At 44.7% G+C, this 27,619-nt stretch overlaps 2 protein-coding genes across 3 annotated transcripts; both read left to right on the forward strand.

Annotated features, from left to right (window-relative positions):
* The first annotated feature begins 11,182 nt into the window (after positions 1-11,182).
* LOC134319214 (oocyte zinc finger protein XlCOF6-like) lies at positions 11,183-16,374 on the forward strand. Its single transcript, XM_063000270.1, has 6 exons — positions 11,183-11,296; positions 11,405-11,530; positions 11,682-11,953; positions 12,067-12,134; positions 12,470-12,660; positions 14,115-16,374. Exons 1-6 carry the CDS (start codon positions 11,251-11,253, stop codon positions 15,497-15,499), a joined length of 2,088 nt encoding a protein of 695 aa, XP_062856340.1. The 5' UTR covers positions 11,183-11,250; the 3' UTR covers positions 15,500-16,374.
* Positions 16,375-17,157: 783 nt separating this feature from the next.
* On the forward strand, positions 17,158-27,590 carry LOC134319218 (histone-lysine N-methyltransferase PRDM9-like). Of its 2 annotated transcripts, none has more exons than XM_063000274.1 (8): positions 17,158-17,227; positions 18,355-18,418; positions 18,820-18,949; positions 19,428-19,538; positions 19,616-19,887; positions 24,278-24,345; positions 24,441-24,631; positions 26,564-27,590. In XM_063000274.1, the coding sequence occupies exons 2-8, from the start codon at positions 18,362-18,364 to the stop codon at positions 27,412-27,414; spliced, it is 1,680 nt and encodes a 559-aa protein (XP_062856344.1). In that variant the 5' UTR covers positions 17,158-17,227; positions 18,355-18,361; the 3' UTR covers positions 27,415-27,590. The 2 variants fall into 2 exon arrangements, with proteins under 2 accessions (XP_062856344.1, XP_062856343.1); XM_063000273.1 differs by having other exon boundaries at positions 24,900-26,621.
* The last annotated feature ends 29 nt before the right edge of the window (positions 27,591-27,619 follow it).

The raw sequence follows: 27,619 nt of genomic DNA on the forward strand, positions 1-27,619 counted from the left end.
AGATTAAAATGTGTATATATATAAACTTTACGGTCACATATGTGATAGAATTAATCTGTAACTTGTGTGGATTTGAGGAGCTTTAACTCCGATCTGCTGTAAAACAGGGTAAGTTTATCTGGAGATTGAAGCTTTGCAAACAGCGGCTGAATCACAAATGAATTGATCCTCCCTATAAGAAGCGCACTACATAGTGTACGATGTAATAGAGTCTGCACCCTAACTAGTGCACCTCGTATAGAATGTGGAGTGGTTTGCTACTCAGTTGTGATAAAACGTTTCAGGCTGGTGAGCTCGATTTGTTCTGGTTTGGATTGTGTGTAGCTGATCTTTAAGCAATAATGATTTTGGACTGGTCTGTGTGTTTGTCCTGCTGCCTCCCAGTTTGACCAACTTGATTAACTAGATTAGTATGTAAGCTTATGGACAGGTGTCTGTATACTTTTGGTCACACAGTGAATACAAAGCTGCACGTTTATTTTATAGATTTTGTTTTGAAATCTCATATTCTGGGATCATTTCTTTAGATCTTTGTCATGGAATTAGAGGAGGAGAGATCTTCTGCTGCTGCTCACTCACAGGTAAGAATTAAGCAGATCTTTTTGCTTAGTTCTGTAACCGATAAATCGAGTTTTGGGTGACAAATGATCAACCAGCCAAGTTCTCAAGTCTAACAAAATTTATTTAGAAAAGGGTTTGGTTCTCCTCAGGCCTCACCAGCTGGTATCTGTACTTCTGCTTTCAGAGAATAATCAATGCAAGTCAGAGAGACACAGACCCCGAGCGCAGGGTTCAACGTGCTTTTATAATTTTGCCCACACCTTCTGAGTTCTTTGTTCTCATGGTCTGTTCAAACCAGTCCTAATTAATTCTTTCAGATGTTGCTTTCTCAGCGCCATTGACCTTGTCCGAGGCACCGAACCGGCCTTATCGGTATAAGGTATTTAGGGAGTTCTTCTATGGAGCTGTGTGCTACCAATCATCTGTTCACTCCCTTCCTGTAGCTATTCACACCGACCTTGCACCAACTTAATTGGAACTCACTGTTTTACTTTGCTACATCCTTCACTTTGCTAATTGGTGGGGTGTCCAATTTCAATTATTCTAACAATCCCCCTTAGAACATTGCATTCTTCTCCCAAAGCAGAAGTCAGATCTCAAACTTACACAATTAAAAGCATGCGTGGACCCTCAGATACCCGATAGAGCAGAGTTTAACGTCCTTTAGAGACGGGAAACACCTATATGTGATAATCATATGTAATCAAACTAAAATACTCTAAATCCCTATTATGTCATTATGATGTCATCAAATTGATTATACATAACCACTCAAAATAAAATGAAATACAAAGGTGTTCCATGTTTTTGATGATGATATCTTTTTATTAACAGGGAGTCTGGTTCAGTATGAGAAACCACAGCCTCATTCAGCAATGACCTCCCCCTTAGATCACTTCTTACTTTGTGCCTTCCCCAAGGGCACAGTCTCCCTGACGGCAAGGTGAGACAAAGCAGTCGTTCTGGCAATCTTCCCAGAAACTGCTTTAAGCTATCGCATTCCCCAGACCAACCTTCCTCCCTGAACCATCATCAAACATACAGAACCTACTGTATACGGAGATATATTTGTAACCTGTGCTAAAAGCAAGTGTACCTATGTGTGTGTTGTATTTACCCATTACTTTATTCATTTGCTATCAAGTGTTCCTCTAAATATTTGTGTATTGTTGTAATGCAAGCTAAATAGAAAAGACATAGTAAATTCAAAAGACAATCTTCTATTCTTGCTTCGTATCTTCTGGATGTCATCCAACCTCAAGGTGTTCCTGTGAATAAATCACACACTTCCCAAAGCAAAGAAATCAACATACTCATCCTTATTTTGATCACCCAGGTCCTCATGAGCGTCAGGGTTAAGCCCTGTCGACATGAGCAGTACTGTCTCATCTGTTGTAACAGGAGAGGTCCCCTTTTGGATCACAGTGCTGATAAATTTTACTATCAGAGCTCTGATGCAAGGCACAAAACAACATCCGCACACTACCACCATGGCCAAACTTACACACACAGCCATGGCCAATTGCATGATCAGACCTTTCCAAGACCCAAACACTCTTTCTAGCCATTTAGCAAAGGGATTGTCTACACCTGAATTTTCTTTCCATTCTCTGGACAAGGCTTTCAAACCTTCAAGGGCTCTAGAGACAGTACCGTCTGGGGCTGTATTGTTGGGGATGAAAGTACAACAGGTTGCTCCAACCATGTGACAGACACCTCCTTTATCTGCCAATAACATATCTAGGGCCATTCTATTCTGGATAGTCATTAGTGAGGTTTTATCCAATTGGTCCCTAAGTCCCTCTACTGCCTGAACAGTAAAGTTCACAAATCGTTGCTGGTTGTAATAGAGATAGTTAATCCAATCCACATTTTTATTAATAGTTGACCACCAGAACAGGATACTTTCAAAACCAGCTGCGACTTGATCTCTGGCTTTGAACTCATCAGGAACTCCTCTGGGAACGCCGATCCCATCTATCCATACAGTTTTATCAAACGATCCTCCAGGTTTTACTTCTCTGGTCTGTCTGTGACTTCTCATAACACCAGCTGGATCCTCCACTCCGTCATGTCTGAAGATCCTGAAAGGCATTATTAAAGAAACAAGAGCACATTCTCCTGTCCACACACCGGACAGTCTCCTTCTTACTTTCAAATCACCACATAGCCACAGCAAATCAGCTCTGTTTGTCGTTTGATCGTAAAAGGTAGTATTTTTGAGACTGATGTTTTCAGTCTTGCTGCACCACCCTTTGGGGAACTGCCCTCTATTGATTCGCCCAGATACAGTGGAGTGGAAACATGTATAATTACCCTTGTATGCTACAATGTTCGCAGGTAATTGTTGGTTAGAAATGGGAAACCCTTTTTCCAATTCTTGGCAGTTTTCAGTTTTCTCCTGACATGGGATGTGTAGCTAATTTGGGATTAGCTGCAGCACAGACAAAACAATTGTTAACCCCCAAACCCTCTGATGTGTATCTTACCCATTCCAGCCACATGTTTTTGTCGGTAAATCCTGTTTCAACGGCCAGCTCTGAAACACTCATGGAAACACTCTACTCTTACCCTTTCTCCACATGCAGACGGCTTTCGACAGTAGATAACTAGGCCGATATTGATATTTATAGCGCGGGTTAGTGTGAGTGAATACAGAGTTCCAAGAGTCACAATATATTTCTGACGTGCCCCACCTGAGCGCATACCTAGGAGTCCAACTATCACATCCATACACATCATGTCCTCTCCAGTCCAGATTTTTCCTGTTTTTTCCCATAACTGTACGTATGTCAAACAGGATCGTGGTTGACTCATTGTAATTTATCTCTACTGTTACACCTGGCTGAAATGGTGCTGCAACTGCCCTTTTTTGTCTTTTTAGCCCTGTCTGTGTGTCATTTGCATTAGTAAAATTCTGAATTCTGTCTTTCCCTTCCTTGTCCTCTCCTCTAATAACCTCTAACCACCCATCATCAAACTGTTTCTTTCTTATTTCTTCCCCCTTTCCACAAAGAATCAATACGAAACCCACAAATGTTATGGATAGAAAAGACTTTGGATTGAAAGACTGGCACACACTGCACTCACTCACATGTTGTTTGATCATATCCCTAAGGTAAGGGTGCCACCATTTAGACCCAATTAAGTCAGTCATTACTGGTATGCCTATGTGTGTGGGTCCATGTGCTTCTCTCAATAGCAGTCCTAGAAGTGCCGAAGTGGCTACTGGTTTCCCTTCTGGATTTCTCCAAATCCCTTCACTCTCTTTTGCTCCTCTCTCTATCCATACTGATTTTTCATAGGGACTATCTTTCCCTGGAATCTCTTTCAAGCTTTCCTCTGTTAGTTCTGGCTCTTGTTCTGTCCCTAGCACAAGACATTGAGTTAGTTTGTACCCTCCTACTGTCTTGGCTGCCTGATCTGCTGCATCATTTCCCTGTGATATCAGATCACCTTCCTTAGAGTGGCCTTTGCACTTTATGATGGCTACTTGTGCTGGGAGCTTCAAGCTTTCCATCAAGTTGTGAATTTGTTTGCTGTGTTTGATAGGGGTGCATTGCGCCGTCACCAAACCTCTTCTCAGCCATTGTGGTCCATCAACATGGACAGCTGAGTGGGCATAGGCAGAGTCAGTGTTGATGTTAACTGTTTGTCCTACAGCAAAGTCCAAAGCCTTGGTCAATGCTGTTATTTCTGCTAATTGAGCTGAAGCTGGTTGTGGGACTATTCCTGAGTCCACCACAACAAACTTATCCGGTGTGTGCATGACTACTGCAAAAGAGGCAATCAGTCCTTTCTCTGCTTTATAACAACACCCATTACAGAAAAGTGTTAAGTCAGGCAGTTCTAGAGGCTCGTCTCTGAGGTCTTCCCTACTTTTCAGAAGTTTCTGGGTAATTGCCTCACAGCAATGAGGTTCTGAGTGTTGGTCCTGTGTCAGTCCTTCAGTCATGTTCACGATTCCTCCTGAAGTGTAAGTGATGTGTGGCTGAGTCAAAATGCTGTCAATCCTGTCTTTTCTCGTTCTAGACAGGGTGAAGGTCGCTGACGTCAAAAAAGCGACTACTCCATGTGTCGTGTTGACCGTCAGGGGGTGACACATCACCAAGTGAGCAGTTTTTGTAATGGCAGTTGCCAATGCTGCCAAGTACCTTGTACATCCTGGTTGTCCACAGACTACTGGGTCCAATTTTGAGCTGTGATACAAAAGTACTGCTCTCTCACTCCCCCTTTTCTGAAATAGAACTGCATTCACAATGCACTCTCTTTCAGAAACATCCAAGTGAAATGGTTTTGAGTAGTCTGGCGTCTGAAGCTCACTAGCCAGTGACAATTGTTGTTTTAAGGCAATGAATGCAGCATGTAGGTCAGGTGTCCAGGTGATTTTTGCAGACACATTTTTCTGGCCTAATCTGGTAACTTCAGCTCTCAATGGGTCAACAATACCAGAATAATTAGGAATGTAATTCCTTGAGTAGCCCGTGAGACCAAGAAAGGACAGAAGGTGACTGACTGTGGTCGGCTGAGGGTGATGTAAAATGGTGTTTCTAGTGTCTGCGGTCATGGAATGTCCTTTGACTGAAACCACTAGTCCCAAGAAGGTAACAACAGGTCGGCAAACCTGAAGTTTGGTCTTGTTCGCCTTATAACCTAAATTGGCTAAATGAGTCAAGGTGGAAACTGTGTCACGCAAGCAGACAGTGTCTGAAGTGCAAGCAATCAAAAGGTCATCCACGTACTGGATCAAGACTGTGTGCTTGTGTAAGATCTTTGAGTCAATCAGAACAGAAAGGTCAGTAAGCAAACACTGATTAAAGATACCAGGACTGTCTTTGTAACCCTGGGGAAGTCTGGTGTAAGTGTACTTTTGATGCAAGTAAGTGAAAGCAAAAATCGGCTTGACGTCATCAGGAATAGGAATGCTGAAAAAAGCATTAGCCATGTCAATAACTGTGAAGACACAATGGTCAGGTGTCAGGTTTTGTAAGGATCTGTAAGGATCAGGAACAGGAATGTTTTCAGTGACTGTGACGTAATTAATCAGTCTGAGGTCATGCACCATTCTGTACTCCTGTCGTCCTGGTTTCTTAACAGGCAAAATGGGCGTGTTCCAATCGGAGGTTGTGGGCTCAAGGACCCCTACATTCAATAAGTCCTGAATGGTGCTGTGAATGCCAGCCTGGGCTTCAGAGGATATTGTGGTTTGTCAACCACCTGCACGTTAGATTTTAGTTTGATTGGGGCCAGATGGTGTGACACACATCCAACCTCCACCTTACTGACTGTCCATAGCTGAGCTGGAACCTCAGCTAAATGTGCTTCTGTGTCACAGTGGTCTGACAGTTCTCTGCCATGAAATCTAGTTAGCTGTTGGTGTTCAAAAGTAGCCAGGTCAGAGCAGTCACAAAGAATTTTCCAAAAGCGGCTACAGAGCGAGACTAACAAACCAGGGACTTCAGTGTCCCGGTAGTCCTGTGACATGGCTAGACGCATCATAGGCCCCAGTGCTCTGGCCTCCTTTCCAGCAGCCAGTAGCAGTGAGACATGTGGTGCGCAGGAGTCAGGATCAAAATGCCAAAGCAAAGACTGGTCTGAGGACAGCTGCACATGGGCAGCGACACCTTCAGGTCCCAAGATCAGATAGTCAGTGTGCACAGAGGTTTGTTGGCCCTCAGCAAGACTGTACCAGCCATGTTCATACTGGTCATCAGGTTCTCTTGTGTAATACATAGTGCAGTGTGGAGGATCTTTTGGAGGTACCATAGGTGTATTGGCAGTGAGCCAAGGTTTCCATAGCGCAAAGAAGTACAGAATGTTGCCGTGATCAGATGTTGCAACTGGCGCATCCAATTTTGCCCAGTAGATGTCGCACATGTTGGGTAATGTGTCTGGAACAGAAGAAGTCACCAAAATTCTACAAAATGTGTCTGAGTCATCACTTGAATAGACAGTCAGTTTGCCATCCCTATCACAGAAAATGGTACATGAAACAAGACAAAGCAAATCCCTCCCTAACAAATTAACAGGACAATTTGGGGAATGTAAAAAAGAATGATACACAGTCTCAGTTCCTATCCTCACCTGCAAAGGGGTCGTAAATGGTTGCACCATGGGCACACCCGAGAATCCAGTAGTGCTGGCAGTCCTGCCAGACAACTGACTTCCCCAACTTGGATTGGTTAACACAGAAGTTGTGGCTCCCGTGTCAACCAGGAAGTCAACTCGCTCTCCTGCAACTAATAAAGTCAACATTGGTTCATTGGTGCAACCAGGAGAGGAACTGGAAACTGGGCAGCATCATTGGTTACTGGGGTAATTCTGATTCATGGGCCGATACCCTGCTGGTAGTCTAGCCTGAGCGGGGACTGCTGGTAAGGCGTTGGCGGCTGGGGGTGCATAGTATGATGCACGTGGCGCAGGAACAGGTGCCAATTGAGTGTGCTGTGATTGGGCTGGGTGTGGACAATTTCTCCACCAATGTGCTAGGGCCCCACAATTAAAGCAACCCCTTTGGGTGTGTTTATGGTCCCAAGAGGTTCTGAAATTTCTTCCAGACCCTTTTGGACCTCCCCTACCAAAACCTCTGCCCCTGTTAGGGTAGTTTTGCACATTTTGGTAATATGTAGGCGGGGCAGGCACCTCCTGAGCAGGTACCATTATTGGGGCTGATGGCATGGGCTGTGGCAACACAGGTGCATTTTGTACTGGCACCATACTGGGTGTGGCCACTGCCTCCACCAATTGCTTTTTCACCTTACTGGCCTCCAATTTGTCCTTATGTATTTTAGCACGTGCCACTTTATCCTGGTTTTCTGCTTCAGCTAACTTTTTATCATGTTTGGCCATGTAGTGGGTGACATGAGAAGACCACGGGCCCTCATCCATTTGATTAAGTCCCACTACATCATCTAATTTATTCTGCACTGATAACGGTAATGAGGCAATTACAGCTTGTCTGAAAAGTGTTTCAGTGGCTAAGTTAACATCTGGCCTACCACCTGTGTTCTTCTTCCACAGGTCCTTCATACGTTGGATGAATTCAACTGGCTCCTCCCCTGGATTCCTGGTGACACCTGTAAGGGCTTGAAAGTTCACAGCAGTAGGGTGTTGGGTCCTCAACCTTGTCCACACTGCATTTCTAACAGGATTAAATCGGTCAGAATTTGCCATATTTTGCATTCCCAAGGCCCTCTCCAAATCCTCCCAGTTTTCACTATTCCCAATCTTTTCCATTAATGCTCTCATGTCCCCCACGGCCAAAACTTCACCTGCAGTCAACGATTCTAAAGTGCTAATCCAATTACTGGCACCTCTAGCTAGTGGAGGCAACGAATCCACCAGTGCCTGTAAGTCTCTATGAGACCATGGCTCATATTCCCGTGTCCCTAGTCTAGTTCCTAAGGGAAAACCTCTGTGTAACCCAGTGTCCTCTGTGTGTTCCAAAAAATCACCTTCATGTGGTTGTTCCCTAAGCTTATAGGTCTGTGATCTAGTGATTATTGTCCCTGTGTGTGTGTTGGGAGATGCTTGGGGTGACACTGACAGAGAAGCTAGTTTGCGCTCAATCTGCTTGATGTCATGCTTACGCTTTGCTATTGACTCCTGTAACACCTTCTTTTCCCTATTCATCTGAGCTTCCTCATCGTACCTTTGACAGTCTAAGTCATAACCTGTTATAACAATAGAGTCTCTTTCTGTCCCTTCATTACCTGCAGGGTGTCTGCTTTCCTCCAGAGGCCCTATCTCAATCCAGGGGGTACCACAACAATCATTACCCCTACAAGTATGGGTTGGGCTCCTTTCTGGGCTTTTGCTCTGACACCCACATCTTTTAACTTTGCTGGAACCACTAGCTCTAGGTTTAATTACCTGTTCACTGTCTTTTCCAGCTTCCCTATTTTCAAAGACATATTTCACCAACTCCTCCTCTGCCTGTCGCACCCACTCCCGATTCTCAACGCGCAGTCCCTCCATTTCCTCCTTTAACTGTCTCACTGCTGAAATAAGGTCTTTATTCACTTCCTCCTGTAAAGGGCAAGTACCCTCAAGCCAACCTTGCGTTATTTTCAAAGCCACATTTGCCTTATGGGAAACACTTTTCTCATCTGCTGCAGTAAGTACTTGTGTATTGTCAACCATAGTCGGCATCTGTAATGTAGTCAAGTCAGGGTAAACCGGAGCGGTCGGCGCTGCTCTGTGAATCTGTGTCTGTGTGTTAGAGGAAGTGGTGACTTCCTGTGTCTGTGTTGGACGGGGAGAGTAGGGTGGGGGGAATGACGTAACCACGGTCTGCTCAGCAGTGGGCTGAGTAGTCAGATGCTCAACCCCTCCCTTCTCGTCACATAATGACGCAGTCAGGGTGTGCTCTGTGGTGGGCTGTCCGGTGAGTGCAGCAGTGGGCAGCACCCCTTTCTCCACCCCTCCCTTCTCCTCACACACACCGTTCATGTATTGTACCACACGCTTTGTAAAAGCAAGTTTATCTTCCAATTTACCAACTTCCTTTTTCGCCAAGAGTTTTTTGACGGCTGTAACTTGTCCAACTCGCTGTTGGGCGTCGGCCAGATTTTTCTTTGCTATGATGACAATTTTTTGACGCTCTAATTTGTCAGGTACTGGTTCAAAATCACTTGGGTACAGGCCCACCTTGGTGTGTTTCACACACCTCTCTGCCAAACACTGCTCCACGTCCTTTCTATCTTTTGAGGTAGTTGTGTCTAAAATCCTCAACATAACCAGCTTCTTCAATTCGCCGGCAGTAGCAGCAGTCATGTTACATACAAATACAACTACCCTATTGACACGTTTAAGCAAGCAGAACAAATATACCCAGCAAGAGTTAGTAGACTCAGGACAAAACAATAAAACACACACAGTTAGTAAGGGAAATAATTCACCAGAATCTCACTGAAAATTAATTTGGAATTGACTCAAAACTACGTGGTAAGGAGTTCCACAATTGCACGGTAATGGCTCTCTTCAGCACTCTTACACGTGACCCCAAGCGTGTCACAAAATGTCACCTCAGCAATACCTGTCCACGCTCGCGCTCCAATTCTCAAACTAAACACATAAACCAATACAGTCTTATTTCAGCTGTCCAAAATCCAATTCACATAGACATATAGATAGACAAAGAACCCTAAAAGCTCCCTTAGCTTTATCAGAGAGTCTCCTTTATCCTAACTTATACTAAGTGAGATTCGCAGAAACAAAGAATGAAAGAATGAAAACCAGAGAACAACCAAAACCTTTATTACCTGAATTTACCAGCACTTACACTGAGCAAATTAATTCACCACACTCCCCCAAATACAAGTTTCAGCTAAATAAAAGAGCTAAAATGCTCTTACCTTTTAGTGTGCGCACAGGGAGTGCAGGAAATTCGTCCGCTCAGCTGGCTCCAGTCAAAAATATTCCAAATCCTCTAATATGTCAAATTAACTAAAACCACAAAAATTGATCATTTATCAAAACCCAAAACCATCCTCTGTTACCAGTTAACCGATAAATCGAGTTTTGGGTGACAAATGATCAACCAGTCAAGTTCTCAAGTCTAACAAAATTTATTTAGAAAAGGGTTTGGTTCTCCTCAGGCCTCACCAGCTGGTATCTGTACTTCTGCTTTCAGAGAATAATCAATGCAAGTCAGAGAGACACAGACCCCGAGCGCAGGGTTCAACGTGCTTTTATAATTTTGCCCACACCTTCTGAGTTCTTTGTTCTCATGGTCTGTTCAAACCAGTCCTAATTAATTCTTTCAGATGTTGCTTTCTCAGCGCCATTGACCTTGTCCGAGGCACCGAACCGGCCTTATCGGTATAAGGTATTTAGGGAGTTCTTCTATGGAGCTGTGTGCTACCAATCATCTGTTCACTCCCTTCCTGTAGCTATTCACACCGACCTTGCACCAACTTAATTGGAACTCACTGTTTTACTTTGCTACATCCTTCACTTTGCTAATTGGTGGGGTGTCCAGTTTTAATTATTCTAACAATAGTTCTGTCTGAAAACAGCCTCCTGTCTAAATCTATGTGGGTCCTCACTGTGCCGCCAGTACAACTCAAAGTGTGGAGATATGGACTCCACAAGATTTCTGACGGTGTCCTGTGGTAAGTGGTATCAAGACGTTAGTGATCTGATCCCTGATGTCTTCCAAGTTGTGATGTGGTTCCTCTATGGATTGGACTTATTTGTCCAGCACATCCCACGGAAGCTCTTGGTCATGTTCCTCAGTCCATTCCTGAAGAATCTTTACAGTGTGGCAAGACACAGACTCTTGCTGAAGGAGGCCAATGCAACTGGAATATGGAAAACCATCTCTTCCCCTGGTGAGCGACGCCCACGCACCCAGGCATGATTCGTCAGACCAGGACATTTTCTTCTATGGCATCATGGCCCAGTTCTGGTGCTCATGTGCCTGTTGTATATCTGACACCTTTTCAGTGGATTTTTCCTTTTTCCAACACATCAGCTTCAAGAACTGTTCAAGACTGTTGCCTTGCTGACAGGTGGCATCAGTGTTTTTAATGTTGTGGTTGATGAACGAATGCACACCGTGAGGAAAGACGATTGTTGAAGTAAAAAAAAAATGTTCATTGTTTTCATTAGCAGCTTGGTGAGGATGTCCAGACCTCGGCTGGAAAGACATCAAGCCCAGGGGGACACGTTGCCCCAGATCTGTGGATGAAGCTCATAAAGGAGGAAGAACCGACAGATGAAGATCACCTCTGTAAGACAGTGAAGCTTGTTAGACTGTTGTCTTTTTATTTCTAACCAGGTTTTATTTACGATTTACATCCTTCTCTTACTGTATTGCTTTTCCTTTTTTTAATTACAGATGAAACTTCAGGTGAAGGAACATCAAGCTCTGAGGAAGACATCATCACTGTCACCGTGGGCCAGCAGGACGATGGTGTGAAAGAAGAAGAACAAGATGAAGATTCTGAGGATGATGATCATCTCTGTAAGACAACAGGGTGCATTTGAGACCCATTGTGGATTATCTTTACTTTATGTTGCTATTTAAAGATCAGAACTTAATAATATTACACTAATGTTTACAAAGCTTCAGAATCTCCACCACCGCCTTAACCTGATCTTTTCTCTCCTTCCAGACTGTGAGGAGTGCAGATCCTTCTACATCAGTAAGTGCGAGGTTCACGGTCCGGCTCTCTTCATCCCTGATACCCCCGTCCCCATGGGGGTGGTGGAGCGAGCCAGGCGAACCCTTCCACCCGGTCTGGAGGTTCGGGAGTCCGGTATTCCTGATGCAGGTCTGGGAGTGTTTAATGAGGGGGGAACGGTTCCGGTGGGTGCACACTACGGCCCCCATGAGGGAGAGGTGGTGGATCGAGAAAAGGCCATAAACAGTCGATACTCCTGGGTGGTGAGTTTGTTTTATAGATTTTTTCCAGATTTACATTTATCAGTCGCCTTTATCCAAAGCATCCCAAATGACCAAATGGCTCAGAGCTTTAAGATGTATTAACGCTTTCTCAGATTCGGAGGAGAGGTCAGTGTGAGGAGTACATAGACGCCAGCTCAGAGGTCCATGCTAACTGGATGAGGTGAGGAAAATCATCAACACCATGAAAATCCTCACCTGAGGTCACATTATACCATGAAAATAATAATTTTTCAGCTGTATTAATACAGTAAACTCTCATCGTCAAAGTAAAAACTTCACTTCTATAATTTTTGATCAGTTATTATAATGTAATTAATAAAATACCTGGTTTGGAGTAATCAGCCCCTAGAGCGGGATTTCTTAAACCATGGGTCACGACCAAAACAATAATAATTACATAAACTACTTTAAACAGGCAATAACATGAATTTATTTGCTTACCGGATCCCTCAGTTCTTTTTTTATTCGTCACTTGTTGTGTCTTGATTCTGTCAGGTACGTGAACTGCGCCCGTAACGATGAGGAGCAGAACCTGGTGGCGTTCCAGTACCGTGGAAGGATTCTGTACCGGTGCTGTCGACCCATCCAGCCAGGACACGAGCTCTTGGTGTGGTACGGAGAGGAGTACGCTAAAGATCTCAGCATCACGTTTGATTACCTCTGGAACAAGAAGTGCTCCACTGAAGGTACGTCTGGACAGCACAGGAGGTGTAGTGCGGGGTGGTGGAGGGACAGTGGTAGCCTTGTGGACAGAACTTTGGGCTATCGATCGGAAGGTTGTTGGTTTGAATAACCCTCTTGGCTCCAGAGTCCAGGTGTGCTGTACACTCCCCAGATTTTAAACAAGCTGCGATATGTGGAAAAGAACGTGATTGTACTGTACACTTGAAGATCTATACACACTATATGGCCAAAAGTACTTGGACACCCCAGTCCAAAACCACGGGCATCTTTTTTAAAGCAGTGACAGCCTTTACTCATTTGGTAAGGCTTTCCACAAGATTTTGGAGTTTGCCTGTGGGGACAAAATAACACTTGTGTCGAACAAGAAGCCCTTGCTCATGGTCAGTGTCCCAATTCATCCCAGTGTTTTCAGCATGGTTAAAAGTCAAAGCTGTGTAGAATTTATCCACACCAAGCTTGTCAAACCAAACCACCTCTTATTGACCCCGTCATACTAGAAAAGAGGGAAGGGAAATGGCCATCCCCAAATTGTTGAGACATATTTGGAGGTGTGTCATGTTATGATTTTATACGTCTGATAGGAATGGGTGTGTCCGAAATATCTGAATTTAGTAGTTGTAAGAGTGTCCCAATACTTTTGCCCATGTCATGTATGTAGTATAATGTAGGATGGGCGCTGGGTGGTTTTTTGGCAAATATATGGTGCTAAATGAACCCACTTCTTCTGATGGTCCACTGGTGGATTGAGCAGCTGTAGCTTCACCTACTCCTTGATTCTGGCAGGCAGCTATGGTTCTGACATACAGGAGACGTTCTGGACGAAGCTGTCTGACCAATGTCCAGTTTATTATCCTCTTTCTTATACATAGAGGGTGTGTTCGAAAAGCTAGGGAGCTCTCTACATAGGCAGCATTTTACGTCATCCTGTGCGCGCTCCCGAGAAGGAGGCTGTTCGAAATCCTAGATGACTTGAAATCCTCACTTCTGAGGCATCTTCATATTTCCATGTTATTTTGGCTTAAGAACGAGTGAGCATCGGCGCGTCCTTAGTGATCAAGGCTCTCACAGAACAAACATGGCTGACGGGGCGGAGAAACGAACGAAACGAGTTATTTTTATTTGCAAGTTCGAGCTTGTCAGGAAATTTAATAGTTATCGGTACGTGAAGGGAGCTGCTATATTGACATTAGCATTAGCGCTGTGCTACCTCAGTTCATTGTTTTTAATGGCAAGATGCTAAATGCTAAACGCAAAACCCAAAACCCGATGGAAGCATGTAAGTAGTGCATTCGAATAACCTGCCTTATAAGTCATTGACTTATTAGAATCTTCTCTACTAAGGCAGCTGCCTATGTAGACAGTAAGACAGCAAGGCAGCTCCCTAGGTTTTCGAACACACCCAGAGACTGTTATTAAAGGTAAGGAACCTTATTTAGTTCCTGTTTCTCTCCCCCAGCGATGAACGGTACCCAGCTGCAGATCTTCTCCTGCTCCGTCTGTCCTCTCACCTACACGGCTCAGATCTACCTGCACAGACACATCAAGAGGTCCCACTACGACGAGTACGCACGCCTGCTGAAGTCAGGAGAGATCACGTACGAGAACCTGACGCCCACCAGAAGCGCCGGCGGAAACGCGTCCCGCAAGCAAATGCTCTACTGCTCACGCTGCGACAAGAGTTTCCATAAAAAGAGCGACCTGGAAAAGCACCAGCGCGCTCACACCGGGGAGAAGCCGTATCAGTGCTCGCAGTGCGAGAAGAGCTTCACTCAGCAGAGTAATCTCCAGCTGCACCAGCGCGTTCACTCCGGAGAGAAGCCCTTTCGGTGCTCGCACTGCGGGAAGAGCTTCACGTACCGGAACTCCCTTCAGAAGCACCAGCGCATTCACACCGGAGAGAAGCCGTATCAGTGCGCGCAGTGTTGGAAGAGCTTCACCTCCGACAGCCATCTGAAGGATCACCGGCGCATCCACACGGGCGAGAAGCCGTACCACTGCGTGGAGTGCGGCAAGAGCTATCGCGACAGGTGCCATTTCAAAACGCACCAGCGCATTCACGCCGGAGAGAAACCCTATCAGTGTCTGCAGTGCGGCAAGTGTTTTACTCACCAGACGTCCCTCCAGCGGCACCACCTCCTCCACACCGGAGAGAAGCCGTACCAGTGCCTGCAGTGCAACACCGGTTTCGCCCGCCAGAGCGCCCTCAGCCAGCACGAGTGCGTTCACACGGGCGTGAAGCCGTACCCGTGCCCCCAGTGCAGCAAGAGCTTCACCCAGCAGAGGCACCTGGAGCGGCACAAGCTCATCCACACCGGAGAGAAGCCCTTCGAGTGCTTACAGTGCGGAAAGTGTTTCAACACCCAGACTAACCTCCAGCAGCATCAGCGCATTCACACGGGAGAAAAGCCGTATTACTGCTCGCAGTGCGGGAAGAGCTTCACTCAGCGGAGCAATCTCCAGCAGCACCAGCGCGTTCACACGGGGGAAAAACCCTATCGGTGTTCGCAGTGCGAGAAGAGCTTCAGTAGCCTGGCTCACCTCCAACAGCACGAGCGCACTCACACCGGGGAGAAGCCGTACCAGTGCCTAGAGTGCGGGAAGAGCTTCACCCAGCGGAGCAATCTCCTACAGCACCAGCGCATTCACACAGGAGAAAAGCCCTACCGCTGCTCTTACTGCGGGAAGAGCTTTACCCAGCGGACGAGTCTCCGTCAGCACGAGCACATTCACACGGGGGAGAAGCCGTTTCAGTGCCCACAGTGTGGGAAGAGTTTTACCGCTTCAAGCACGCTTAAAAAACACAAATGCGTCAACACGCAGCCGCCCGCGCCAGACACGTGACTCGGCCTTAATAAATAAAAAGGAAAAAAAATAAATAGGCTGGGTGCCTATACAGACAGTGATTGGCTGGTCTAAGGGCTAAAGGCCGTCCTCACAACTGCTGTGATTACGCCCTCTGCTGGCCGATCGATGGCGCTGCACATGGATCTCCGTATGAACCCTGGTGCAGGTGAAAAGAAGCGGTTGGTACTGCACGCGTGTCGGAGGGGGCGTGTGTTAGTTACGACCCTCCTCAGTCAGGAGTGGAGGTCAAATACGACTCGGATATGTCTAGATTGGGAGGAACATTAGGAGAAATGCATTAACAAACATCCAACAGACCCTGTAGTTATATTTGGTTTAAGCTCGATAGGACACCAAAATAAATAACAATCATGTTTTTTATTAAACTTGTGAGCATAAAGCTGTAATATTGTAAAAAGTAATAAAACCACTGAATGTTGCTTTAATTAACATTTAGTGTAAAATGTTTTACAGACGATGTGATGCTGGATTATTGTGGTGCTAAACGCTGTCACTGTGACCAGAGATTTAATTAGAGATAAACGTAAATGTAAAACATTAAGCATCCAGTGGCTTATCCTCATGGTGCAGAAGAATTCTGAGCCACAACTAAATGCGTTCTACGTCAAATCTGCTGGTCGCATTTGGCTCCCGGATGGAAGGTGTTAAAACACTGTTATTACATGGTTGTTTGTCATTTTTATGTTTGTTTTTATGCTTATCATTTAAACGTTTTGCTAAATTGAATAATCGTGTAATAGTAAATTGATGAATAATTTACTCACCCTACTCTAAACTCTAAATGTTTTCTCTCCTGTTTTAATGTATTTTAATATGAATAGAAATGTCATAGTTTTAGGAAACCTCAGTGGTGCACCTCGACCAGAATCTATCTGAAGAGTCTGCTCTGTTTCATTAAAGATCCCTGTATAATGCACGAGCCACTGTTCTGGCGTTCCACAAGGCCCTGGTCTAGGTCAGCTGCTTTTTCCAGCACTAAAATACTTCCACCTCTAAAAGGGCAATCAATCAAGAATGAAGCAGCAATAACAACATCCACTCTTCATTCAGGAGAGAAGCCATATCAGAGCACCAGTGCATTCACATGAAAGTTTGTAAATATGTACGTATATATAGAGAGAGCTTCCTGATTAAGAAGAGTCGCAGGTTATCACACTGAAGGAAACTGTCAGACTGGGACACCAGATAAACCAGGCTGATACCCACAAACCATCTCAGGCAGATTTTAAGCGTGGAAATATCTGATTTTTTATGTAATAAAAGACAAACGAACAAAAATGCTTAAAGTTAAGAGGTTAGGCTAATCATTTCTTTATGCTAGTGCGGTGTATTTTGTGTGTTTTGATTTTAACGTAAAACAGAAGTGTTTCTTTGTCTTTATTTTTAACAAAGGCTTTAGATGAAAATAACATTTTATTAAATGATCTGGATTAAACATTTTATCAGTATAAAAATATCCAAATCATTTTCAAACACTAGCTTAGCGCTGTTAACCGTGAATACACAGTGAGCCGCTAGGAGGCGCTGTGAATATCTGGCTCTTAATCTGACAAGCAGTAAAAGAAGATGAGCTGCTTTTTTCCTTTCTTTAGTATAAATGATTGCACAAATAATAGTTTTAAATGAAAATATAATCACAGTTAATTGTGAGTAAATTGCTTTTGTGTGGATCTGAGAAGTCAAATCCGCGGCTGTAAAACACCGGTAAGTTGAACTGGAGCTTGTAGCTGAGCTGCTCCGCTAACAGAGGCTGAATCTCAAATTGATGGATGGTCCCTACACAGTGCACTACACAGTGGTAGAAGTAGTATGAGAGTCTGCACCCTATTTAGTGAACTTTGTATACAAATTTTAGTGATTTGGTACTCAGCCCTATTGAAACGTCCACTAAACAGTGAGCTGCTTTATTTTCATTTTTTTCTGCTCGTTCTGATTTGTGTTTCATTTTAACTTTAATTTATAACTGAATTCCTATTAATTTTATATTTTCAATTGTTAGTTTAAGCTTAAGTTGCTTTGTAGGCCTGTCATGATGAAATTGATTTGGACTGGTTTCATAAAACAAATGTCACATTTATCTAATTTACTTACATCATAATAGAACAAAATATAATGAATTATAGTATTAAAATACAGAAAATATCAATAAAATATTCCACTTCATGTTTTGGCTTTTAATCTTCTTACACTTCATAACCAAAACAGAATGAGCATCAAGCACTTTATTAGGAATACCTGTCTACTACATACAGTTATTAATTACTTAATTAGCTACACCCACCATACAGATGAACATTGTGTGTATACAATGACTGACTGTAACCAATCTGTTGTCAGTTCCTCCCTTCCCATACACCTGACTAGATGATGTTTGGGTGTTGAATCATTCTCAGCACTGCACTGACACTAAGATAATAATAACATGGTACTGTGTGTTGTTCTGGTGTGAGTGTAGCTGGTGCAGCAGTGTTGTTGGGATTTTGCCAAACAACTAAATCTATTCCAAAAGTCACTCACAAACACTTTACAAATTAAAAAATCCAAGTTGCTTCGAGTCCATTTTTATAAACATGTATGAAGTGAGTATTGGTCTTCTTAAAGTGCATGGGGTTAGTACTACGGGTTTAGTACTGTTGTGTGTTCGCTACAGCTTGTAGGTTAATTGGTGTATGGGTTTAGTACAGTTTATCTTGAGTATAGTTTGTAGGTTTAGTGTTGTGTATGGGATGAGTATGGTTCTGGGTTCAGTACAGTGTGCGTGTTTTGTGTAGTTTAAATATTATTGGGTGTTTAAATGGTCCATATTGTTTTTCACCATTCTGATATTTTAGATTCTCTATGATGAATCCTGAAGAGACGGGATCTACTCAGCTTCCTGCTCCTGCTTCACTACAGGTCGGTCATATTTTTCACTAAACGTACCACCACACACAGACCTTGTCCTCCTCTTTGACGTTTCATTTTTAATAAAGCTTCTCCACCCGAACATCTAAATGTACCGAAACATCTAAACAGAACCAAACATGAGCACCATGTTCAAACCCGTGAATGTTGTTCTGGAGTCGTTACTGGGAGGTGGTGGGGGGATGAGGTTCTTATCACTCGACTGTGCAAACCCAACGCCTACCAACCCACACCTTACCTTCACAGTTCTTCTCAGCTCTCTTGCTTCTTAGGGGACGCAGGAACGTAATTTGCAGATTTATGTTTCAGAAATTAATTTTTGAAAATTATTTTTCCTTTTATGCTTGTTTTGTTTAACAAATGCTGTTGTTTGGTCATTTTTTGGTTGATAGCTTCATGAAGACAGACAGAAAGATGACGGTTCCACCTCTGATGAGGAAGCCTCAGGCTCTATGGACCAACATGATGGAGAAATCCAGATGAAGCATGTAAAAGAGGAACCTGCAGATGAAGACTATTTCGGTAAGACACAAACATGGTGAGTTTGGTTAGCTGGTTTCAACATCAAACCTTTTGTCCAGCATCAGTGCTTTATCTCACAGACTCTCTTACTGCACCTCATGGGCACAAATTCCTACAGACACACTTCAAAATGTGGTGGAAAGCCTTGCAGATCGGACTATGCTGTGACGTTCACAAAGTGACACAAAGACAGTATTTATGTCCAAGGAGTTGGAATGAAATGTCCAGCTCGCTGATTGTTATGTGTCCACATACTTTTGGCCATGTAGTGTAGTTCTAGATTTGGATGTGCTCTGTATTTGGACTGTAGGGTACCATGCAATGGAAAGGGGGTGTAAGAAAAAAATGCCCCCAAAACGGTTTGGATTGTGTAGGTCTGCAAAATCAACACATTAATAAAAAAAAAAATCATGATTTGAATGGTTTGAACTTTAATTAAATAAAATGACATTTTTAACATTTAATTTATTGATCTTAGGTGCAGGTACGTCAGACTTAGTAGGACACGTCACCTCCATGGACCATATGAACAGAGGATTTCAGATGACGCCTTTAAAGAAGGAAGAAGACCATGTTGAAGACCCTCTCTGTAAGATCCTACAGATCCTCCACATGAAGATTTGATTTATTTGGACCTGGTTTCTCTGATCTTTTCTCTCCTTCCAGACTGTGAGGAGTGCAGATCCTTCTACATCAGTAAGTGTGAGCTTCACGGTCCGGCTCTCTTCATCCCTGATACCCCCGTCCCCATGGGGGTGGTGGAGCGAGCCAGACGAACCCTTCCACCCGGTCTGGAGGTTCGGGAGTCCGGTATTCCTGATGCAGGTCTGGGAGTGTTTAATGAGGGGGGAACGGTTCCGGTGGGTGCACACTACGGCCCCTACCAGGGAGAGGTGGTGGATCGAGAGGAAGCCATGAAGAGCTGCTACTCCTGGGTGGTGAGTTCACTTCCTAAAGTAAATCAATATTTATGTATTAAATGTAAATAATTCAATTATTTTAAAGACGTAGGTGGTGTTTCTCCAGAACACTCTTCTGTTTGTGTCGTCAGGCTTCTTATTGGCTCGATCATTGTTCCTTTAATTACATCCATCCATCCTCTTCCTCTTTTAACCTTCATCTCTTCCAAGCATGATTGTGTGCTCCAAATTGGTTCTTCTCATCATGTGTCTAAAATAAAAGTTGAGCTTGGAGTGAGAAGGTTTGGATGGTCTGGAGGCACCAAAGTTCAGGAGCGTCGACGTTCCTCCTGTCCAGCTTTCACATCCATAAAGAAGCACAAAGAGGATGGAACATCATAGTCTGGACGATTCTGATCTCGGTTTGGAGAGCCGGATCTTCATTCTTGTTCTGCTTAGTTCTGTTCTGCTGTGAGGTGTTTTTCTGACTGATGGATTGTTTGCTGGTAACAATTGATCCAAGGAGGTAAAAGCAGTCCACCGCTCCCACACCTTCTCCTTCACTGGTAACGTTAGTGGTTGTTCTCATCCTCATGACTTTTGTCTTCATGTTGAGCTGAGGTCCCATCAACTGTGCTGATAGGAACCTTCTGGCTTCTTCTGGTCGCAGAATAATCAGCTGTGATATAAGGGAGATGGTACGAGAATGTGGACTCTCCTATCTTTGATATTGGTTACATAGACACACTATTCATTTCTTCTCCCTATAATGCCAAGCGTATCATATTTGATACGTATGTTTTTGAGACCTCTAAATCATCAGTGTGCTCATTTGCTTTCTTAATGAACATGCTGCTTAAAATCAGACGTGTCTTCTGCTCCCTGGTGGATTGTCTGTGCACTGCATACACCATAATACCCCAACACTCAAATTCTTACTGATACTTTAATAGGAATATTTACACCGATCAACCATAACATTAAAACCACCTCCTTCCATTTTATCAGCTCCACTTACCATATAGAAGCACTTTGTAGTTCTACAATTACTGACTGTAGTCCATCTGTTTCTCTGCATGCTTTGTTACCCCCTTTCATGCTGTTCTTCAATGGTCAGGACCCCCACAGCACCCCCACAGAGCAGGTATTATTTAGGTGGTGGATGATTCTCAGCACTGCAGCGACATTGACATGGTGCTGGTGTGTTAGTGTGTGTTGTGCTGGTATGAGTGGATCAGACACAGCAGCGCTGCTGGAGTGTTTAATTACCTCACTGTCACTGCTGGACTGAGAATCGTCCACCAACCAAAAATATCCAGCCAACAGCGCCCCGTGGGCAGCGTCCTGTGACCACTGATGAAGGTCTAGAAGATGAGCGACTCAAACAGCAGCAATAGATGAGCGATCGTCTCTGACTTTACATCTACAAGGTGGACCGACTAGATAGGAGTGTCTAATAGAGTGGACAGTGAGTGGACACGGTGTTTAAAAACTCCAGCAGCGCTGCTGTGTCTGATCCACTCATACCAGCACAACACACACTAACACACCACCTAAATAATACCTGCTCTGTGGTGGTCCTGTGGGGGTCCTGACCATTAAAGTATGTAGAAAAAATTTTTATAGATGCAACCTGCAGTATTTTAGTGATTTTTGATTACTTGGATGTTGCCACGGCCTGTTGCTTATAATCATCTTTTGCTCCTTGATTTCTACTAAAACTAAATGTAGAAAGAATAATGAGGCATAATAATTAGTTGTGTGTGTGTTTGTGTAGATGGCAGAACAGCACAGTGTTGACGATGTCCTGGAGATGATTTCGGATGGTGATTCGAGAGACATGGAGCAGTTAGGGGAGGCCGAGGATGATGATGAGGAGGAATGGAGTCATGCAGAGTGTACAGAGGGAAACGCAGACAGTAGTGAAGAGGAAGACTCGAGAGATGAAACAACAATACAGGACACAACAACAAAAGTGACGAAGAAAGAGCATCAGTGGGAAAAGAGAGAATTCCATCCTCCAGATATCGGATTTGATGAATGCGCCGATGATGACAGGCGTGACCGGACACCGTATATGTATTTCAAACATTTCGTGACTGACGAAACGCTCCTGCACGTCGCAGAACAGACGAACTCGTACAGCGTGCACAAGGAAAAAACGTCAATAAACACGACCGCCAAAGAAATGGAGCAGATCCTGGGCATGTACATGCACATGGGGTTGGTGCAGATGCCCAGCGTACGAGCCTACTGGGAGATGGAGACCAAGTACGGCGCAGTTTGCGATGTCATGCCTCGAGCTCGATTTCAGAAACTGCTCACGCTGATTCGCTTTCGGAACAACGGCAGCGTGAATGACGACGCCAAGAACGATAAACTCTGGAAACTCAGGCCGTGGTTGGAAAAGCTACGTGAGCGATTTCTCCGAGTTCATCCTGAGGAATGTCACGCCGTCGACGTGATCACGGTGCCTTTCAAGGGCAGATCGCATCTGCGCGTCTATACGCCGACGAAACCTCACAAGTGGGGGTTCAAATTGTGGGCACGTGTCGGGCAAAGCGGCTTCCTTTACGATTTTGACGTCTGCCAAGGGACACCTGATCCCGTCGCTGCTGGAGATGTTGTCCTGAAAATGACCTCGACCCTCCCGGCGGGGAAAAATCACAAGGTGTTCGCCGACGACTCTTTCACATCAGTTTCGCTTGTGGAACGCTTAAAAGAAAGAGGAATTTATTACACCGGTACGGTCCGAATGAACCGAATCAAAGACTGCGACATGATGGAAGAGAAGGAATTAAAGACGGTGGGACGAGGAGCTCTAGATTTCAGAGTGAACCAGGACAACATCGTGATTGTACGATGGTGCGACAACAAATCTGTGAACCTGATTTCTTCTTTCATTGGAATTGAACCACTGGGCGCTGTGAGGCGCTGGGATCATAAATCCAAAACATACATCATGGTTCCCAGACCGGCCATCGTTGAAACGTTCAGCAAGTTCATGGGAGGCGTTGAGCTCTTTGATTCGCTTTTTACGCTCTATAAGTTCAGCTTCAGGTCCAGAAGATGGTACATGTACATTTGGTGGCACACCATCACCATAGCTGTAATAAATGCATGGAACCTCTACAGAAGAGACCAGAATAAACAGAAGCCCGGACACAAACCCATGACCCTGCGAAGGTTCCAGGCTACCATCGCCGCTTCTCTTACGAGCACCGGAAAGAGTAAAACCAAGTGCGCCAGACCACTATCGTCTCCAGAAGCCGGAGAAACACTTCCACGCAAGAGGCCGACCTCCAGCGTGCCCCCCGACGTGAGACAGGACGGCATCGATCACTTCCCGACGTGGCAAACGCGACAGAGATGCAAGCACTGCACGGGCGACCGCTTCACCCACGTCTACTGTGAGAAATGTAAAGTCCATCTCTGCCTGAACAAGCACAGGAACTGTTTCCTCACCTACCACCAGGCAACATGAGGGCGTGGACCAGAAACTGGAGCAAATGAACTGATAAATCTTCCACCCTACTGGTTCAGCTGGGTTTGTTATGGTTGTAGACCTGAAATTTGATGAAACTTATGCTTTATTTAAAGTTGTAGTGAATGTTCTATGCTTTTTTCTATGTAAGAATTTTAGTTAACTCAGTTTAAGGAGTTAAATTGTATTCTGTATGTTTTTTTTTTTGTTTAAAAAACATGCTGTGAGCAGTAAATTGACAAAAAAGCCTGACGTATCAAATATGCTACAAAATAAAACTCAAATAAAGAGATATATTTGTAACCTAAAGTGTTATTTATTTGTTTGTAATTATTATCCAGGCTTAGGTTTTGGCTGTACAGGGTTAATACAGGTAAAGTGATTAGATTAATTAGGAACACAAAACAACAACGATCGTGATTAGATTTACAGTTTATGGCCAAAACTATGTGGACACCTGATTGTAAGCTTGTTGGCCATCTTATTATAAATCCATGAGGATTAATATTGTGGTTTTACCAGTTTCCACTTTTCTTGGAGGGCTAGTACAAAGAGCATAGTAAGTTCAGGCATTAATTTAGTTCAGGCATTCCAATTCATCCCAAAGATCTAATCTAGGGTTGTACTCAGGGCTGTAAGCTGGCTTATGAAGTTCCACCACACCAGACTCGTCTATCATGTATTTAAGGACCTCAGTTTATCACATGGACACAGTCATGCTGGAACAGGAAAGGACCATTTGACCATCTAATTTATTATATAGAATTGCTTTTATACCCATCAGCAGTAGGTAAGTAGGTTGGCAGTTTAGTGGATGTCATGCATCTCTTAGCAAATGATGTGGCAGAAAAACACATAAAACAAATCCACTCATTACTCCTGGTGTCCACTTACTTGTGTCCTTATATCGACTCTCTCGTATAATGTGTGATACGTTTATTCCAGATCTATACGGAGAATCAGAGTGAAGAATATATAGACGCCAGATCAGAGCTGAATTCTAACTGGATGAGGTGAGGAACACACGGCTGATGAGGATTCTAGATCTATCTGTCCCATCTTTAATTAACCTCGTTTATTTTTTAACGTCTCTTCTTGATTCTGTCAGGTACGTGAACTGCGCCCGTAACGATGAGGAGCAGAACCTGGTGGCGTTCCAGTATGGAGGAGGGATTCTGTACCGGTGCTGTCGACCCATCCAGCCAGGACACGAGCTCTTGGTGTGGTACGCAGAGGAGTACGCTAAAGATCTCGGGAGCACGTTCGACCACCTCTGGAACATAAAGTGCTCCTCAAAAGGTAAAGACCAAATATTTCATACATCTGTATGAAATAACCATCAAACCCAGTCTAAAAGCTCCACGTGTGCTGGTTCTGCAGCTCGGGGTTCTGAATCCACTAAAAGCTTCAACTAAATAAAGCGTAACGTGGCTGAATCCACCGTCATCCACAGTTCAGATGAATAAAAATTAGACACAATAAAGTTCTGTATGTTTTTTATTAAATGAACCTCAGACACAATTCTTTAGTTTTGTTCATGACGTTTCTGATGTTTTTTTTGCTCCAGAACTGAACAATTCCCAGTCGGGAGTCTTCTCCTGCTCCCTGTGTCCACTTTCCTACACAGCTCAGATCTTCCTCCACAAACACATCAAGAGGCGCCACCATGAGGAATACGCCCGACTTCTAAAATCAGGAGAGATCGATTACGAGAATCTGATACCTGCTAGAAGGTCTGGAGGTCGTCACACGTCCTCTGGTGCAGATGCTTCTCATGAGGAGACGAAGAGAAGAATGCACCGCTGCTCACACTGTGAGAGGAGTTTCCATAAGAAGAGCACTTACGAGCAGCACCGGCGTGTTCACACGGGAGAGAAGCCGTTCCAGTGCCCGCAGTGCGGCGGCAGGTTCACGGAAAAACGGAGTCTCCAGCGGCACCAGCGCATTCACACGGGAGAGAAGCCATACCGCTGCACACAGTGTGAAAAGAGCTGTACTCACAAGAGTTATCTTCAGGAGCACCAGCGCATTCACACAGGAGAGAAGCCCTTCCAGTGCCCGCAGTGCGGGAAGAGTTTCGCCCGCCAGAACACGCTCAAAGAACACCAGAGCATCCATACAGGAGAGAAGCCGTACCACTGCTCACAGTGCGGGAGCAGGTTTCGTGACCTGGGCCATTTCAAAACGCACCAGCGCATTCACTCGGGAGAGAGGCCCTATCGGTGCGCACAGTGCGGGAGGGGTTTTAACCAGTGGAGCGGCCTCCAGCGGCACCAGCGCATTCACACAGGAGAGAAGCCCTATCGCTGCTCGCAGTGTGGAAAGAGTTTCACTGAGAAGTGGAGTCTGCGAATACACCAGCGCATTCACACCGGGGAGAAGCCGTATCAGTGTCCGCAGTGTCGAAAACGCTTTACGCAAAAGTTTCACCTGCAAGAGCACCAGCACATTCACACAGGAGAGAAACCTCATCAGTGTTCGCAGTGCGGGTGGAGGTTTCGGGACAGACGTCATTTGAAAACGCACCAGCGCATTCACACCGGAGAGAAACCCTATCACTGCTCTTACTGCGAGAAACGTTTCGCTCGTCGGAACAATCTGAACCAGCACTTGCGCACGCACTCCGAGGCAAAGCCACTTGTGACAGAAGGTTGCCAGTTCAAATCCTAGACTGCAAGAAAACCCTTCTGTCTCAGAAATAATTTCCAAGTTAATAAACATTCATATGGGCCCATCCAGACATGCGATACTTTTAGTATCCGTCCAGAATCTCGAAGCGCACCGGCGCATTCACGCGGGAGAGAAGCCGTATCGCTGCTCGCGCTGTGGAAGGACCTTCGCTCGGCAGAACACTCTCGATCAGCACCAGCTCCTTCACGCCGGAGAGAAGCCGTATTACTGTTCTCAGTGTGGCAGGGGTTTTACACAGCACGGTAGTCTCCAGCGACACCAGCGCATTCACACCGGATAAAAAATGCATTGCTGTTTGTGGTGTGGAAAGAGTTTTACTCTTATAAGTACATTTGCAAGACACAACGAAAGACACACAGCATGCAGCTACCTGCTGGATTGTCTTATACTGACAGGATAGTAGAATTTTACTTTGTTTACCTTATAGGGGATCTAATACAGGCTGTAAATACAACAGTTAGCAGAATTGTGTAATTTAGGGTGAACAAACATACCTGCACTTTTTTTAAATTTCTTATTTTCTATTTTTTTCTGCTTCAGAACTGAACAATTCCCAGTCGCGAGTCTTCTCCTGCTCCTCGTGCCCACTTTCCTACACAGCTCAGATCTTCCTCCACAAGCACATCGAGAGGTGCCACCATGAGGAACATGTGAGGCTCCTGAGATCAGGAGAAATTAAATCTGATAATCTGATCCCCACGAGGAACACTGGAAGTCCTCAAGCGTCCTCTGATACGAACACGTCTCACAAAGAACCGGAGACCAGAACGCTCGAACATGATGGGCACCGTCACGCCGCGGAGAAGCTCTGTCAGTGCCCGCAGTGCGGAAAAACCTTCACTTACAGCAGTCTTCTGAAAGCCCACCAGCGCCTCCACACTGGAGAAAAGCCCTACCAGTGCTCGCAGTGCGGGAGAAGGTTTCGCCACGGACATCATTTGAAAACGCACCAGCGCATTCACACCGGAGAGAAACCGTATCGGTGCATATACTGCGGGAAGAGTTACGGCCGTCAGGACACGCTCAGCCAGCACCAGCTCATTCACACGGGAGAGAAGCCGTACCAGTGCTCCCAGTGCGGAAGGAAATTCCGTGACCTAGGACATTTCAAAACGCATCAGCGCATTCACACGGGCGAGAGACCGTATCGTTGCTCACAGTGCGGGAGGACGTTCGCTCGTCAAAACACTCTGAAACAGCACCAGCTCCTTCACACGGGGGAGAAGCCGTACCGCTGCGCCGACTGTGGGAGGAGTTTCGCTCAGCGGAGTTCTCTCCAACGGCACCAGCACATTCACAGAAAACCGTATTACTGCTCACACTGTGGGAAGACTTTTCCTTTTCTGAGTACGTTTGCTAGACACAAGAAGACACAACATAACATGATCTAACGGCTGCTGATACGGGATTTTCTCATTAATAAATTAGCTTTGATTTTTAGGTTTACGTGATTTGTAGGGGTGTGACGAAATGCACATTAATATTTAATCATTTTTTAATAGTCATGGTACAATACAATACATTTCGAATCTCTCATTAATAGCAATAAAGTGGATTTTCAGATTTACACTGTCTTTCTCACAGTCTGCCTTTCTT

This window comes from Trichomycterus rosablanca, chromosome 8, assembly GCF_030014385.1.
Source record: "Trichomycterus rosablanca isolate fTriRos1 chromosome 8, fTriRos1.hap1, whole genome shotgun sequence".
NCBI classification, from domain to species: Eukaryota; Metazoa; Chordata; class Actinopteri; order Siluriformes; family Trichomycteridae; genus Trichomycterus; species Trichomycterus rosablanca.

Coding starts and splice junctions, on each gene's coding strand:
- LOC134319214 (XM_063000270.1), top strand. CDS start 11,251: ATGAAGCTCATAAAGGAGGAAGAACCGACAGATGAAGATCACCTCT. Junction 11,297..11,404: donor GACAGATGAAGATCACCTCT/GTAAGACAGTGA, acceptor TTTTAATTACAG/ATGAAACTTCAGGTGAAGGA. Junction 11,954..12,066: donor ACAGTCGATACTCCTGGGTG/GTGAGTTTGTTT, acceptor ACGCTTTCTCAG/ATTCGGAGGAGAGGTCAGTG.
- LOC134319218 (XM_063000273.1), top strand. CDS start 18,362: ATGATGAATCCTGAAGAGACGGGATCTACTCAGCTTCCTGCTCCTGCT. Junction 19,539..19,615: donor CCATGTTGAAGACCCTCTCT/GTAAGATCCTAC, acceptor CTCTCCTTCCAG/ACTGTGAGGAGTGCAGATCC. Junction 24,632..24,899: donor CATAAAGTGCTCCTCAAAAG/GTAAAGACCAAA, acceptor TTTTTGCTCCAG/AACTGAACAATTCCCAGTCG.